General features: G+C 41.2%; 1 protein-coding gene across 3 annotated transcripts in view; it reads left to right on the top strand.

The window, feature by feature from the left end:
* LOC110536507 (AT-rich interactive domain-containing protein 3A) overlaps nt 1–14,895 on the top strand; it is a 224,887-nt gene that overhangs the window by 186,160 nt on the left and 23,832 nt on the right. For all 3 annotated transcript variants that reach the window (XM_036936538.1, XM_036936536.1, XM_036936537.1), the window contains 2 exons: nt 5,722–5,966; nt 6,907–7,191. In XM_036936538.1, coding sequence (XP_036792433.1) covers nt 5,722–5,966; nt 6,907–7,191 — 530 coding nt within the window. The remainder of the gene's footprint in view (nt 1–5,721; nt 5,967–6,906; nt 7,192–14,895) is intronic.

Below are 14,895 nucleotides of genomic sequence, written 5' to 3'. Positions count from 1 at the left end.
CTGTTATGATGTTTTAGCAGACACTTGATAGGCACAATAACATTCATTATTCTGCTACGATGTTGACTACATTACTACCATTACAGCAATCCTAGCCTGGATAATGCATGATAATGATAGAGTTGGAGAAGACGGGGAATTAACTGTACAGTCCTGACTACAATGAAGTGCAGAACAGAAGAAAGCCTGTTGATATACACTGCATTCGGAAAGTACTCAGACCCCTTGACTTTTTCCACATTTTATTACGTTACAGCCTTATTCTAAAATTGATTCAAGACATTTTCCCCCCCTCATCAATCTACACACAATACCCCAAAATGACAAAGTGAAAACAGGTTTTTAGATTTTTTTTGCAAATGTATTAAAAATAAAAAACAGAAATACCTTATTTACATAATTATTCAGACCCTTTAATATGAGACTCGAAATTGAGCTCAGGTGCATCCTGTTTCCATTGATCCTTGAGATGTTTCTACAATTTACCTATTTTACCCGTGGTCAATTTAATTGACTGGACATGATTTGTAAAGGCACACACCTGTCTACAGGCTTCCACAGTTGACAGTGCATGTCAGAGCAAAAAGCAGGCCATGAGGTCAAAGGAATTGCACGTAGAGTTCCGAGACAGGATTGTATCCAGGTACAGACCAAAAAAATTTCTGCATCGTTAAAGGTCTCCAAGAACACAGTGGTCTCCATTACTTTTAAATGGAAGACATTTGGAACCACAGATACTTTTTCCTAGTGCTGGCCACTTGGCCAAACTGAGCAATTGGTGGAGAAGGGCCTTGGCCAGGGAGGTGACCAAGAACCAGATGGTTACCCTGACAGAGCTCCAGAGTTCCTCTATGGAGATGGGAGAATCTTCCAGAAGGACAACCACATCTGCAGCACTCCACCAATCAGGCCTTTATGGTAGAGTGTCCAGAAGGAAGCTACTCTTTAGCAAAAAGTACAGAACAGCCCGCTTGGAGTTTGCACCTAAAGGACTCTCAGACCATGAGAAACAATTATCTGGTCAATGAACCAAGCTTGAATGCCAAGCATCAAGTCTGGAGGAAACTTGGCACTGTCCTTGCGGTGAAGCATGGTCGTGGCAGAATCGTGCTGTGGATAGCAGGGACTGGGAGTCAGGATTGAGGGAAAGATGAACAGAGAAAAGTACAGAGAGATCCTTGATGAAAACCTGCTCCAGAGCACACAGGACCTCAGACTAGGGTGAAGGTTCACCTTCCAACAGGACAATGACCCTGAGCACACAGCCAACACAACGCAGGAGTGGCTTCGGGACAAGTCTCTTAATGAACTTGAGTGGCCCAGCCAGAGTCCGGACTTGAACCCAATCGAACATCTCTGGAGAGACCCTAAAATAGCTGTGCAGCGATTCTCCCCATCCAACCTGACAGAGCTTAAGAGGATATGCAGAGAAGAATGTGAAAAACTCCACAGGTTTGCCAAGCTTGTAGCTTCATACCCAAGACTACCCAAGGCTATAATCGCTGCAAAAGGTGCTTCAACAAAACTAAATCAAACCAAATCAAATGTATTTATATAGCCCTTCGTATATCAGCTGATATCTCAAAGTGCTGTACAGAAACCCAGCCTAAAACCCCAAACAGCAAGCAATGCAGGTGTTGAAGCACGTTGGCTAGGAAAAACTCCCTAGAAAGGCCAAACCCTAGGAAGAAACCTAGAGAGGAACCAGGCTATGAGGGGTGGCAAGTCCTCTTCTGGCTGTGCCAGGTGGAGATTATAACAGAACATGGCCAAGATGTTCAAATGTTCATAAATGACCAGCATGGTCAAATAATAGGTCTGGGACAGGTAGCACGTCCGGTGAACAGGTCAGGATTCCATAGCCGCAGGCAGAACAGTTGAAACTGGAGCAGCAGCATGGCCAGGTGGACTGGGGACAGCAAGGAGTCATCATGCCAGGTAGTCCTGAGGCATAGTCCTAGGGCTCAGGTCTTCCGAGAGAGAGAAAGAAAGAGATATTTAGAGAGAGCATACTTAAATTCACACAGGACACCGGATAAGACAGGAGAAGTACTCCAGTTATAACAAACTGACCCTAGCCCCCCGACACATAAATTACTGCAGCATAAATACTGGAGGCTGAAACAGGAGGGGTCAGGAGACACTGTGGCCCCATCCGATGATACCCCCGGACAAGGCCAAACAGGAAGGATATAACCCCACCCACTTTGCCAAAGCACAGCCTCCACACCACTAGAGGGATATCTTCAACCACCAACTTACCATCCTGAGACAAGGCCGAGTATAGCCCACAAAGATCTCCACCACGCCACAACCCAAGGGACGGCGCCAACCCAGACAGGAAGATCACAACTACTGAGTAAAGGGTCTGAACGTAAATGTGATATTTCAGTGTTTATATTTTGTTATTATGGGATATGGCGTGTAAATTGATGAGGGGGAAAAAACAACTTAATCAATTTAGAATGAGGCTGTGATGTAACAAAATATGGAAAAAGTCTGAATATATGCCCTGAATGCCTCTGCTGATCCTACAGCTATTGTTGGCAGTTGTCATGTGCCTACGAACCAGATTTATACTGTTAGCACTGAGGGGCGGTGTGCTCTAGTAAGAAGTCCACTGTGTGCAGCTCACCCTGCACTAACATAAATAACATGAGCATGTCTACTTCTGCTATCATTCCCAGTAAAGCAATTAAAATAATCAAGCATCCCAGAAAAGTGCTAAAAACAGCCCACGTTAACATATGTAGCTTAAGAAACAAGGTTCATGAACTCAGTCATTTGCTAGTAACAGATGACACTCATATTCTCTAAACCTCACTTAGATACATTTGATGATACAGTGGTAGAAATACAAGGTTATAACATCTACAGAAAAGACAGAAATGCCAAAGGTGGAGGTGTTGCTGTTTATATTCAGAACCACATTACTGTAAAGTATCTGGATAACGGATGAAATGCTTGATAATGAATGTGATATCAACAGAGGTACATTTTCTAAATATTGACTGGCTTTCATCAGGCTGCCAACTCAAGAGAAAGCTTCAAACTGTAACCAGAGCCTGCAACCTGATTCATGTTATCAGTCAACCTACCAGGGTAGTTACAAACAGCACAGGAATAAAAATCATCAACATGTTTTGATCACATCTTTACTAATGCTGCAGAAATGTGCTTTAAAGCAGCATCCAAATCCATCAGATCAACTTATAGTAGCCATATCTAGGAAAACCAAAAGTTCCAAAAGCTTGGCCTAATATAGTGTATAAGAAGTCACAATAAGTTTTATAGTGATTCTTATGTTGATGCGGATGACTCAACACTATACACGTCAGCTACTACAGCGACTGAAATGACTGCAACACTCAACATAGAGCTGCAGTTAGTTTCAGAATGGGTGGCAAGGAATAAGTTAGTGCTAAATATTTTTTTAAAAATTAAAAAATAAAAGCATTGTATTTGGGACAAATCATTCACTAAACCCTAAACCTCAACTAAGTCTTGTAATGAATAACGTGGAAATTGAGCAAGTGGACGTGACTAAACTGCATGGAGTAACCCTGGATTGTAAACTGTCATGGTCAAAACATATTGATACACAATTAGCTAAGATGGGGTGAAATCTGTCCGTAATAAAGCGCTGCTCTACCTTCTTAACAGCACTATCAACAAGGCAGGTCCTACAGGCTCTAGTTTCTACCTTCTTAACAACATTATCAACAAGGCAGGTCCTACAGGTCCTAGTTTCTACCTTCTTAACAACACTATCAACAAGGCAGGTCCTACAGGTCCTAGTTTCTACCTTCTTAACAGCACTATCAACAAGGCAGGTCCTACAGGCCCTAGTTTCTACCTTCTTAACAACACTATCAACAAGGCAGGTCCTACAGGCCCTAGTTTCTACCTTCTTAACAACACTATCAACAAGGCAGGTCCTACAGGCTCTAGTTTCTACCTTCTTAACAACATTATCAACAAGGCAGGTCCTACAGGTCCTAGTTTCTACCTTCTTAACAACACTATCAACAAGGCAGGTCCTACAGGTCCTAGTTTCTACCTTCTTAACAGCACTATCAACAAGGCAGGTCCTACAGGCCCTAGTTTCTACCTTCTTAACAACACTATCAACAAGGCAGGTCCTACAGGCCCTAGTTTCTACCTTCTTAACAACACTATCAACAAGGCAGGTCCTACAGGCCCTAGTTTCTACCTTCTTAACAACACTATCAACAAGGCAGGTCCTACAGGTTCCTAGTTTTGTCGCATCTGGACTACTGTTCAGTCATGTGGTCAGGTGCCACAAAGAGGGACTTAAGAAAATTGCAATTGGCTCAGAACAGGGCAGCACGGCTGGCCCTTGGATGTATACAGATAGCTAATATTACTATATAGATACTATATATAGCCATGTCTACATGGAACTCTATTCCACAGTACTACATAGAGCCATGACTACATGGAACTCTATTCCACAGTACTACATAGAGCCATGACTACATGGAACTCTATTCCACAGTACTACATAGAACCATGACTACATGGAACTCTATTCCACAGTACTACATAGAGCCATGACTACATGGAACTCTATTCCACAGTACTACATAGAACCATGACTACATGGAACTCTATTCCACAGTACTACATAGAGCCATGACTACATGGAACTCTATTCCACAGTACTACATAGAGCCATGACTACATGAAACTCTATTCCACAGTACTACATAGAGACATGACTACATGGAACTCTATTCCACAGTACTACATAGAGCCATGACTACATGGAACTCTATTCCACAGTACTACATAGAGCCATGACTACATGGAACTCTATTCCACAGTACTACATAGAGCCATGACTACACGGAACTCTATTCCACAGTACTACATAGAGCCATGACTACATGGAACTCTATTCCACAGTACTACATAGAGCCATGACTACATGGAACTCTATTCCACAGTACTACATAGAGCCATGACTACATGGAACTCTATTCCACAGTACTACATAGAGCCATGACTACATGGAACTCTATTCCACAGTACTACATAGAGCCATGACTACATGAAACTCTATTCCAGATCAGGTAACTGATGCAGCAGTAGAATCAGATTTAAAAACAGGTAAAAATACACCTTATGGAACAGCAGGGACTGTGAAGAGACACACAATATCATACACACTATACACACACGTACACATTGATTTTGTGTTGGGCACACACTTAATGTGTTGTGAAATCTGTTGTGAATGTATTGTAATGTTTTTTTTAAATGGTATAAACTGTCTTAATTTTGCTGGACCAGCTTTCAGTTGCTCTAAAATATCCCCAGCATTCATAGTGAAACTGGCACTTTGGCTCACGTTTTTTAAGGATACACTTCAGATATTTCCAAATTCTCCCATCTCAGTGCAAGCAATCAAAGACAAGACAGGTCAATTACCAATCCTGAAGATAGGGTTTGAAAATAGAAGAGCACTGACCTTAACCAGTCAAAATTGTAAACGGGAATGCATTTGACAATTGAGCTGGCTTAAACACCAGCTAAAAATACCTGAACCCTGAATGTTGTATAGGTTGGCTGTGGTAATAAACTACATAATATACCCTTGTTGAGATGATGACACAAGCATTATGGCAGCCTCTTGGTGTAAAACTTCTCCTTCAATAAAACATTGTGAAATGTCCTGTTCCCGATCCCTTCCTACAGGTATATGAAGTACCTCTACCCTTACGAATGTGAAAAGAGGGGTCTGAGCTCCCCCGGAGAGCTCCAGGCAGCTATCGACAGTAACCGCCGTGAGGGACGTCGTCAGAGCTACGGGTCGGCCATCTTTAACTACTCTCCAATGGGGACAACCTCCATCGTCTCCTCCTCCAAGATGAACATGCCTCACTTGGCCATGTCCACCCTCAATGGAGCACATGTGACCCAGGGACACAGCATCAAGAAAGGTGAGACACAGAGCACTGTTTCATGTCATGTGACCAGGAAGAAGATGCCGTGCTGCAGTTGTGGCTACCATAGGGACGGTGTTGTGTATAATTCATTCCTGCATTAGACTGGCACCCAGACTACCATAGGGATGGTGTTGTTTGTTGCTCACTGATTTGAAAGACATGTGTGTCCATGAGCTGACTGTTGAAATGAATGACACAGGATGGAGTGAAGACACAATGTTCAGGAAATTTGATTTCCTTGTAAAAAAAAAAAAAAAAATGAATAACCTCCTCTCATAATTTGACCTGTCATGCTGTAATTTCCCACAAAGTTTGAATATCAAGGCGGACATTACCACTGCATGAGAAAACACCTGTACTGACGACCACAGGAACTTCCTGAGCCTACTTCCTAATCCTACAGTAGCCTACAGAATGCCCAACTTGTACTGACGACCTCAGGAACTTCCTGAGCCTACTTCCTGAGCCTACAGTAGCCGACAGAATGCCCAACTTGTACTGACGACCACAGGAACTTCCTGAGCCTACAGTAGCCTACAGAATGCCCAACTTGTACTGACGACCACAGGAACTTCCTGAGCCTAATTCCTGAGCCTACAGTAGCCTACAGAATGCCCAACTTGTACTGACGACCATAGGAACTTCCTGAGCCTAATTCCTGAGCCTACAGTAGTCTACAGAATGCCCAACTTGTACTGACGACCACAGGAACTTCCTGAGCCTAATTCCTGAGCCTACAGTAGCCTACAGAATGCCCAACTTTTTTTCTCAGGGATTTGGTTCAAAGCAAAATACGTATTTCCCAAGATCTGAAAGATAGAAAATGGACAATAAACTATAAAGTATTCTTCTTTAAAACGCTCTCTTGGAAAAAAGTGATTTTTAATCTCAATGAGACTAACCTGGTTTAAAAAAAATCTCTGTTTTATCCCAGAGGATGGTCTGATGGCGGGCTGTCTGTCGGGTCGTGTGGGGGGGGGACCCATGTCTCTGGGAGGTCACCCCCAAGCTTTGGCAGCTCAGGAGGCTGCAGGGCTACAGGCTGCAGCGTTGGAGCAGCTGAGGGAGAAGCTGGAGAGCGGGGAGCCGCCGGAGAAGATGGGGATGGCCGAGGAGCAACAGAGACTCATGCAGCACGCGGTGCAGCAGAACCTCCTCGCCATGGCAACACAGCTTCCCATGAACATCAAGATCAACAACCGAGCTGAGCGGATGAGAGGTGAGATAAACCAACGCTAAAGTTACTAATGATGCTATTCTGAATACCTGCGGTGTCTGGAATGATACCCTATTCTCTATACAGTGCACTACTTGGGTGCCATTTCGGACACAGAAACTAAAATGTGTTTATCTGTTATTATGTCCTGAGGTGAGACAAATCAACACAGTTACACCTTATTAATGTGGATTTATGCGTATCTGATATTATGAATAGAGGATGTGTCTGAAACCCTATGAAACCCGGGATGACCGACGGGGTGTTGTGTTGAAGCCAACATCTGGGTGCTCCTCCTCCGTTGTAAAAAATATTATGGAAGTTATAGAAATGTATTTATTAAATGTTACCTTCGTTTTCGCCACGTTTATTATATTACAGACACTTTGATGCATGCTTTTAAACTAGATTATGTCAGCTAAACATAAAAATAAAATATATTTTTTAAGATATTTAAATGTTCAAAAATTTAATTCTTCTGGAAACATTTTAATTGAAATACTGTAAAATGTAATTCATTCCTATGGAGGACTGCTCCCACTGGAGAGAGCCAATATGGCCGACGGGTGGCTTTTAAATCTCTCAATGGCCAATACATAGCATCAGAGTTTAGATACATCATAGCATCAGAGTTTAAATACATCATAGCATCAGAGTTTAAATACATCATAGCATCAGAGTTTAAATACATCATAGCATCAGAGTTTAAATACATCATAGCATCAGAGTTTAGATACATCATAGCATCAGAGTTTAGATACATCATAGCATCAGAGTTTAGATACATCATAGCATCAGAGTTTAGATACATCATAGCATCAGAGTTTAGATACATCATAGCATCAGAGTTTAGATACATCATAGCATCAGAGTTTAGATACATCATAGCATCAGAGTTTAAATACATCATAGCATCAGAGTTTAGATACATCATAGCATCAGAGTTTAGATACATCATAGCATCAGAGTTTAAATACATCATAGCATCAGAGTTTAAATACATCATAGCATCAGAGTTTAGATACATCATAGCATCAGAGTTTAGATACATCATAGCATCAGAGTTTAAATACATCATTGGTCAGAAATGGCACCATACTTCCTATATAGTGCACTTCTTTGACAAATCAACACGATAAGTATGACACACACACATATGTATCTGTTATTGTGAAAACAGGTTAAAATGGCAACCACTTCTCTATATAATGCGGTACTTTTGACCAGAGCCTGAGGGCAGGGCTCTCAATTACATTCAACTGACCTGTCTCTAGCTATAGGGAACAGGACAGGGCTCCCAATTACATTCAACTGACCTGTCTCCAGCTATAGGGAACAGGACAGGGCTCCCATTACATTCAGCTGACCTGTCTCCAGCTATAGGGAACAGGACAGGGCTCCCAATTACATTCAACTGACCTGTCTCCAGCTATAGGGAACAGGACAGGGCTCCCATTACATTCAGCTGACCTGTCTCCAGCTATAGGGAACAGGACAGGGCTCTCAATTACATTCAGCTGACCTGTCTCCAGCTATAGGGAACAGGACAGGGCTCTCAATTACATTCAGCTGACCTGTCTCCAGCTATAGGGAACAGGACAGGGCTCTCAATTACATTCAGCTGACCTGTCTCCAGCTATAGGGAACAGGACAGGGCTCTCAATTACATTCAGCTGACCTGTCTCCAGCTATAGGGAACAGGGCAGGGCTCCCAATTACATTCAACTGACCTGTCTCCAGCTATAGGGAACAGGACAGGGCTCCCAATTACATTCAACTGACCTGTCTCCAGCTATAGGGAACAGGACAGGGCTCCCAATTACATTCAACTGACCTGCCTCTAGCTATAGGGAACAGGACAGGGCTCCCAATTACATTCAACTGACCTGTCTCCAGCTATAGGGAACAGGGCAGGGCTCCCAATTACATTCAACTGACCTGTCTCCAGCTATAGGGAACAGGGCAGGGCTCCCAATTACATTCAGCTGACCTGTCTCCAGCTATAGGGAACAGGACAGGGCTCCCAATTACATTCAACTGACCTGTCTCCAGCTATAGGGAACAGGACAGGGCTCCCAATTACATTCAACTGACCTGCCTCTAGCTATAGGGAACAGGACAGGGCTCCCAATTACATTCAGCTGACCTGTCTCCAGCTATAGGGAACAGGACAGGGCTCTCAATTACATTCAACTGACCTGCCTCTAGCTATAGGGAACAGGACAGGGCTCCCAATTACATTCAACTGACCTGCCTCCAGCTATAGGGAACAGGGCAGGGCTCTCAATTACATTCAACTGACCTGCCTCTAGCTATAGGGAACAGGACAGGGCTCCCAATTACATTCAGCTGACCTGCCTCTAGCTATAGGGAACAGGACAGGGCTCTCAATTACATTCAGCTGACCTGCCTCTAGCTATAGGGAACAGGACAGGGCTCTCAATTACATTCAACTGACCTGCCTCTAGCTATAGGGAACAGGGCAGGGCTCCCAATTACATACAACTGGGAGATGATTGTTCCTTGAGCGAATGGTCAGGGGGTCGGAAAATAGTTATAAAATAATAATAATAACAATGCAGGAACCCCAAACAGATACAGTGCCTTCAGAAAGTATTCACACACCATTACTTTTTTTTCCACATTTTACACCCTGAATTTTTTCATTAAATTATTAAATTGTGATTAAATTGTGTCACTGGCCTAAACACAATACCCCAAAATATCAAAGTGGAATGATGTTTTTAGAGATGTTTAGAACAAAAAAAAAAAAAATGAAAAGCTTAAAGGTCTTGAGTCAATATGTATTTAACCCCATTGTTATGGCAAGCAGGAACAATGTGCTTATGAAGTCAGATAATACTGCACGTTGCATGGATTCACTCTGTCTGCAATAATAGTGTTCTAACGTGATTTTTGAATGACTTCGTCATCTCTGTAACCCACACATACAATTATCTGAATTTCTAGCCCAGATTCAATCACAAAGACCAAGGACGTTTCAATGCCTTACAAAGAAGGGCACCTATTAATAGATGGGTAAAAATCTAAAATAAAGCAGACATTGAATATCACTTTGAACATGGTGAAGTTATTAATTACACGTTGGATGGTGTATCAACACACCCAGTCACTACAAAGGCACAAGCGTCCTTCCTAACTCAGTTGCCGGAGAGGAAGGAAACCACTCAGGGATTTCACCATGAGGCCAATGGTGACTTTAAAACAGTTACAGAGTTTAATAGCTTTGATAGAAAACTGAGGATGGATCAACAACATTGTAGTTACTGCACAATACTTACCTAAATGGCAGAGTGAAAAGGAAGCCTGTACAGAATAATAATATTCCAAAACATGCATTTCTGCAGTAAGACACTAAAGTAAAACTGCAAAGAATATGTCAAAGAAATGAACGATAAGTCCTGAGTAGAAAGTGTTATGTTTGGGGCAAATCCAACACAACACATCACTGAGTACCACTCTTCATATTTTAAAGCATGGTGGTGGTTGCATCATGTTATGTGTATGCTTGTCATTGGCAAGGTCTAGGAAGTTGTTTAGGATAAAAAATAAACGTAATAGAGTTAAGCACAGGCAACATCCTTGAGGAAAACCTGATTCAGTCGGCTTTCCACCAGACACTGGGAGACAAATTTACCTTTCAGCAGGACAATAACCTCAAACACAAGCCCAAATATACAGTGGAGTTGCTTACCAAGACGACATTGAATGTTCCTGAGTGGCCTAGTTACAGTTTTGACTTAAATCAGCTTGAAAATCTATGGCAATACTTGAAAATTGCTGTCTAGCAATGATCAACAACCAACTTGACGGAGATTGAATAATTTAAGAAAGAATAACGGGCAAATGTTGTACAATCCAGGTGTACAAAGCTCTTAGACTTACCCAGAAAGACTCACAGCTGTAATCACTGCCAAAGGTGATTCTAACGTGTGTTGACTCAGGGGTGTGAATACTTATGTAGGTATTCTGAGGATGGTAGCTGACTCTATAGCCACTCATATCTGTCATATCTTTAATCTGAGCCTAGAGGAAAGTCTTTGTGCTCAGACCTGGAGGGAAGCTAAAGTAATTCCGCTACCCAAGAGAGGTAAAGCGGCCTTTACTGGTTCTAACAGCAGACCTAAAAGTTTGTGTTTGACCAAATACAATGCTATTTCTCTGGAAACAAATTAACAACAGACTTTCAGCATGCTTATAGAGAAGGGCACTCAACATGTACTGCACTGACACATCTGACTGGTGTTTGGTTGAAAGAAATCGATAATAAGAAGATTGTGCGAGCTGTACTGTAGGATTTCAGTGCAGCCTTTAATATTATTGACCCTAACCTGTTGTTGAAAAAAACGTATGTGTTGTGGCTATTCACCCTCTGCCATATCGTGGATTCAGCGCTACCTATGTAATAGAACTCAAAGGGTTTTCGTTAATGGAAGCTTCTCTAATGTCAAACTTGTAAAGTGTGGTGTACCGCAGGGCAGCTCTCTAGACCCTCTACTCTTTTCTATTTTTACCAATGACTTGCCGCTGGCATTCAACAAAGCATGTGTGTCCATGTATGCTGATGATTCAACCATATACGTATCAGCAACCACAGCTAATGAAGTCACTGAAACCCTTAACAAAGAGTTGCAGTCTGTTTTGGAATGGGTGGCCAGTAATAAACTGGTCCTGAACATCTCTAAAACTAAGAGCATTGTATTTGGTACAAATCATTCCTTCAGTTCTAGACCTCAGCTGAATCAAGGAACAAATGGTGTGGCTGTTGAACAAGTTGAGGAGATTAAATGACTTGGCGTTACCTTAGATTGTAAACTGTCATGGTCAATGGTTGTAAAGATGGGGAGAGGTCCGTCCGTAATAAAGAGATGCTCTGCTTTTTTGACACCACACTCCAAAAAGCAAGTCCTGCAGGCTGTAGTTTTATCTAATCTTGATTATTGTCCAGTCGTGGGGTCCAGTGCTGCAAGGAAAGACCTAGTTAAGCTGCAGCTGGCCCAGAACAGAGCGGCACGTTTTGCTCTTAATTGTAATCGGGGCGGCAGGGTAGTCTAGTGGTTAGAGCATTGGACTAGTAACCGAAAGGTTGCAAGTTCAAATCCCTGAGCTGACAAAGTACAAAATCTGTCTTTCTGCCCCTGAACAGGCAGTTAACCCACTGTTCCTAGGCCCTCATTGAAAATAAGAATTTGTTCTTAACTGACTTGCCTAGTAAAATAAAGAAAAAAATAAAATCAGAGGGCCGATATAAATACTATGCATGCCATTCTCTCTTGGCTAAGAGTTGAGTAGAGACTGACTGCATTATTTATACATTTTAGAAGAAACATCAATGTGTTGAAAATCCTAAATTGTTTGCATAGTCAACTTACACATATCTCTGACACACACACTTATCCCTCCAGACGTGCCACCAGGGGTCTTTTCATAGTCCCCAAATCAAGAACAAATTCAAGAAAGCGTACAGTATTATAATTGCATGGAACTTCCTTCCATCTCATATTGTTCAAATAAACAGCAAACCTGATTTCAAAAAACAGATAAAGCAACACCTCGCGGCACAACGCCTCGCGGCACAACGCCTCGCGGCACATCGCCTCTCCCCAATCTGACCTAGATAGTTTGTGTCTATTTATTGATATGTAGACTATGTGTGCCTTTACATTTTTTCATATGTAGTTCTGTCCTTGAGCTGTTCATGTCTATTCATGTTCTGTATTATGTCATTCTGTATTATGTTTCATGTTCTGTGTGGACACCAGGAAGAGTAGCTACTGCTTTTGCAACAGCCAATGGGGATCCTAAAAAAAAAATACCAAAAATACAAAATTAAATATTTTTATATTCAATTTTGAATACTTTTGAAAAACATTTCTAAAAACACGTTTTCACTTTGTCATTTTGGGTTATTGTGTGTAGATGGGTGAGGAATTTTTTGTTGTTGATTTAATCCATTTTCCAATTCAGTAATTCGTAACACAACAAGATATGCAATAGGTTATGGAATACTTTCTGAAGTAATTTAACAAAAACAGAATCATTTCAAACCTTGATTACATTGGGATACGATCACATATACCTCTCTATTTAAACGTGGAGATACTTGGGAACAGATTTCCTGACTTAAAAATCATGTTGATTTCCTGGTGATTTTACAGGCTTTTGTGTCCAATGACAAAAATTATCATTCAATGCTTTTTCTTTTTTTGTACTATGTTCTACATTGTAGAATAATAGTGAAGACATCAAAACTATGAAATAACACATATGGAATCATGTAGTAACCAGAAAAGTACTAAACAAATCAAAATATATATTAGATTCTTCACCCTTTGCCACCCTTTGCCTTGATGACAGTTTTGCTCTCTCTCTTTTTAGATCAGAAATGATTGGGGAACCCTGGAACAGGGTGTAATTTCAGACACATCCACAGTTACTAATGTGAATACACATGTTTATTCATTGTTATGCTCTTATAATGTTGTAACATTAATGCAATTATGATGTATAACTGTGACACACACATTAATCATTTCAAAACCCACAGAGAAGCATTTGGAGAAAAAAAGTATTGTAATTCCCTTACTATGTATTCCAGTGGGTTCTATAACACATCCTGTTTAATATCCAACTCAATCTACAGTGGGGTTCTAAAACACATCCTGTTTAATATCCAACTAATCCAACTCAATCTACAGTGGGTTCTATAACACATCCTGTTTAATATCCAACTCAATCTACAGTGGGGTTCTAAAACACATCCTGTTTAATATCCAACTCAATCTACAGTGGGTTCTGTAACACATCCTGTTTAATATCCAACTCAATCTACAGTGGGTTCTATAACACATCCTGTTTAATATCCAACTCAATCTACAGTGGGGTTCTATAACACATCCTGTTTAATATCCAACTCAATCTACAGTGGGTTCTGTAACACATCCTGTTTAATATCCAACTAATCCAACTCAATCTACAGTGGGGTTCTATAACACATCCTGTTTAATATCCAACTCAATCTACAGTGGGTTCTATAACACATCCTGTTTAATATCCAACTAATCCAACTCAATCTACAGTGGGTTCTGTAACACATCCTGTTTAATATCCAACTAATCCAACTCAATCTACAGTGGGGTTCTATAACACATCCTGTTTAATATCCAACTCAATCTACAGTGGGTTCTATAACACATCCTGTTTAATATCCAACTAATCCAACTCAATCTACAGTGGGTTCTGTAACACATCCTGTTTAATATCAAACTCAATCTACAGTGGGTTCTATAACACATCCTGTTTAATATCCAACTAATCCAACTCAATCTGCAGTGGGTTCTATAACACATCCTGTTTAATATCCAACTAATCCATCTCAATCTACAGTGGGTTCTATAACACATCCTGTTTAATATCCAACTAATCCAACTCAATCTACAGTGGGTTCTATAACACATCCTGTTTAATATCCAACTCAATCTACAGTGGGTTCTATAACACATCCTGTTTAATATCCAACTCAATCTACAGTGGGTTCTATAACACATCCTGTTTAATATCCAACTCAATCTACAGTGGGTTCTGTAACACATCCTGTTTAATATCCAACTCAATCTACAGTGGGTTCTGTAACACATCCTGTTTAATATCCAACTCAATCTACAGTGGGGTTCTGTAACACATCCT

Source organism: Oncorhynchus mykiss, chromosome 11 (genome assembly GCF_013265735.2).
Source record: "Oncorhynchus mykiss isolate Arlee chromosome 11, USDA_OmykA_1.1, whole genome shotgun sequence".
Lineage (NCBI taxonomy): Eukaryota > Metazoa > Chordata > Actinopteri > Salmoniformes > Salmonidae > Oncorhynchus > Oncorhynchus mykiss.
The sequence above is the reverse complement of the archived record's forward strand: the minus strand, read 5'-3'. Positions and strand labels throughout refer to the sequence as shown.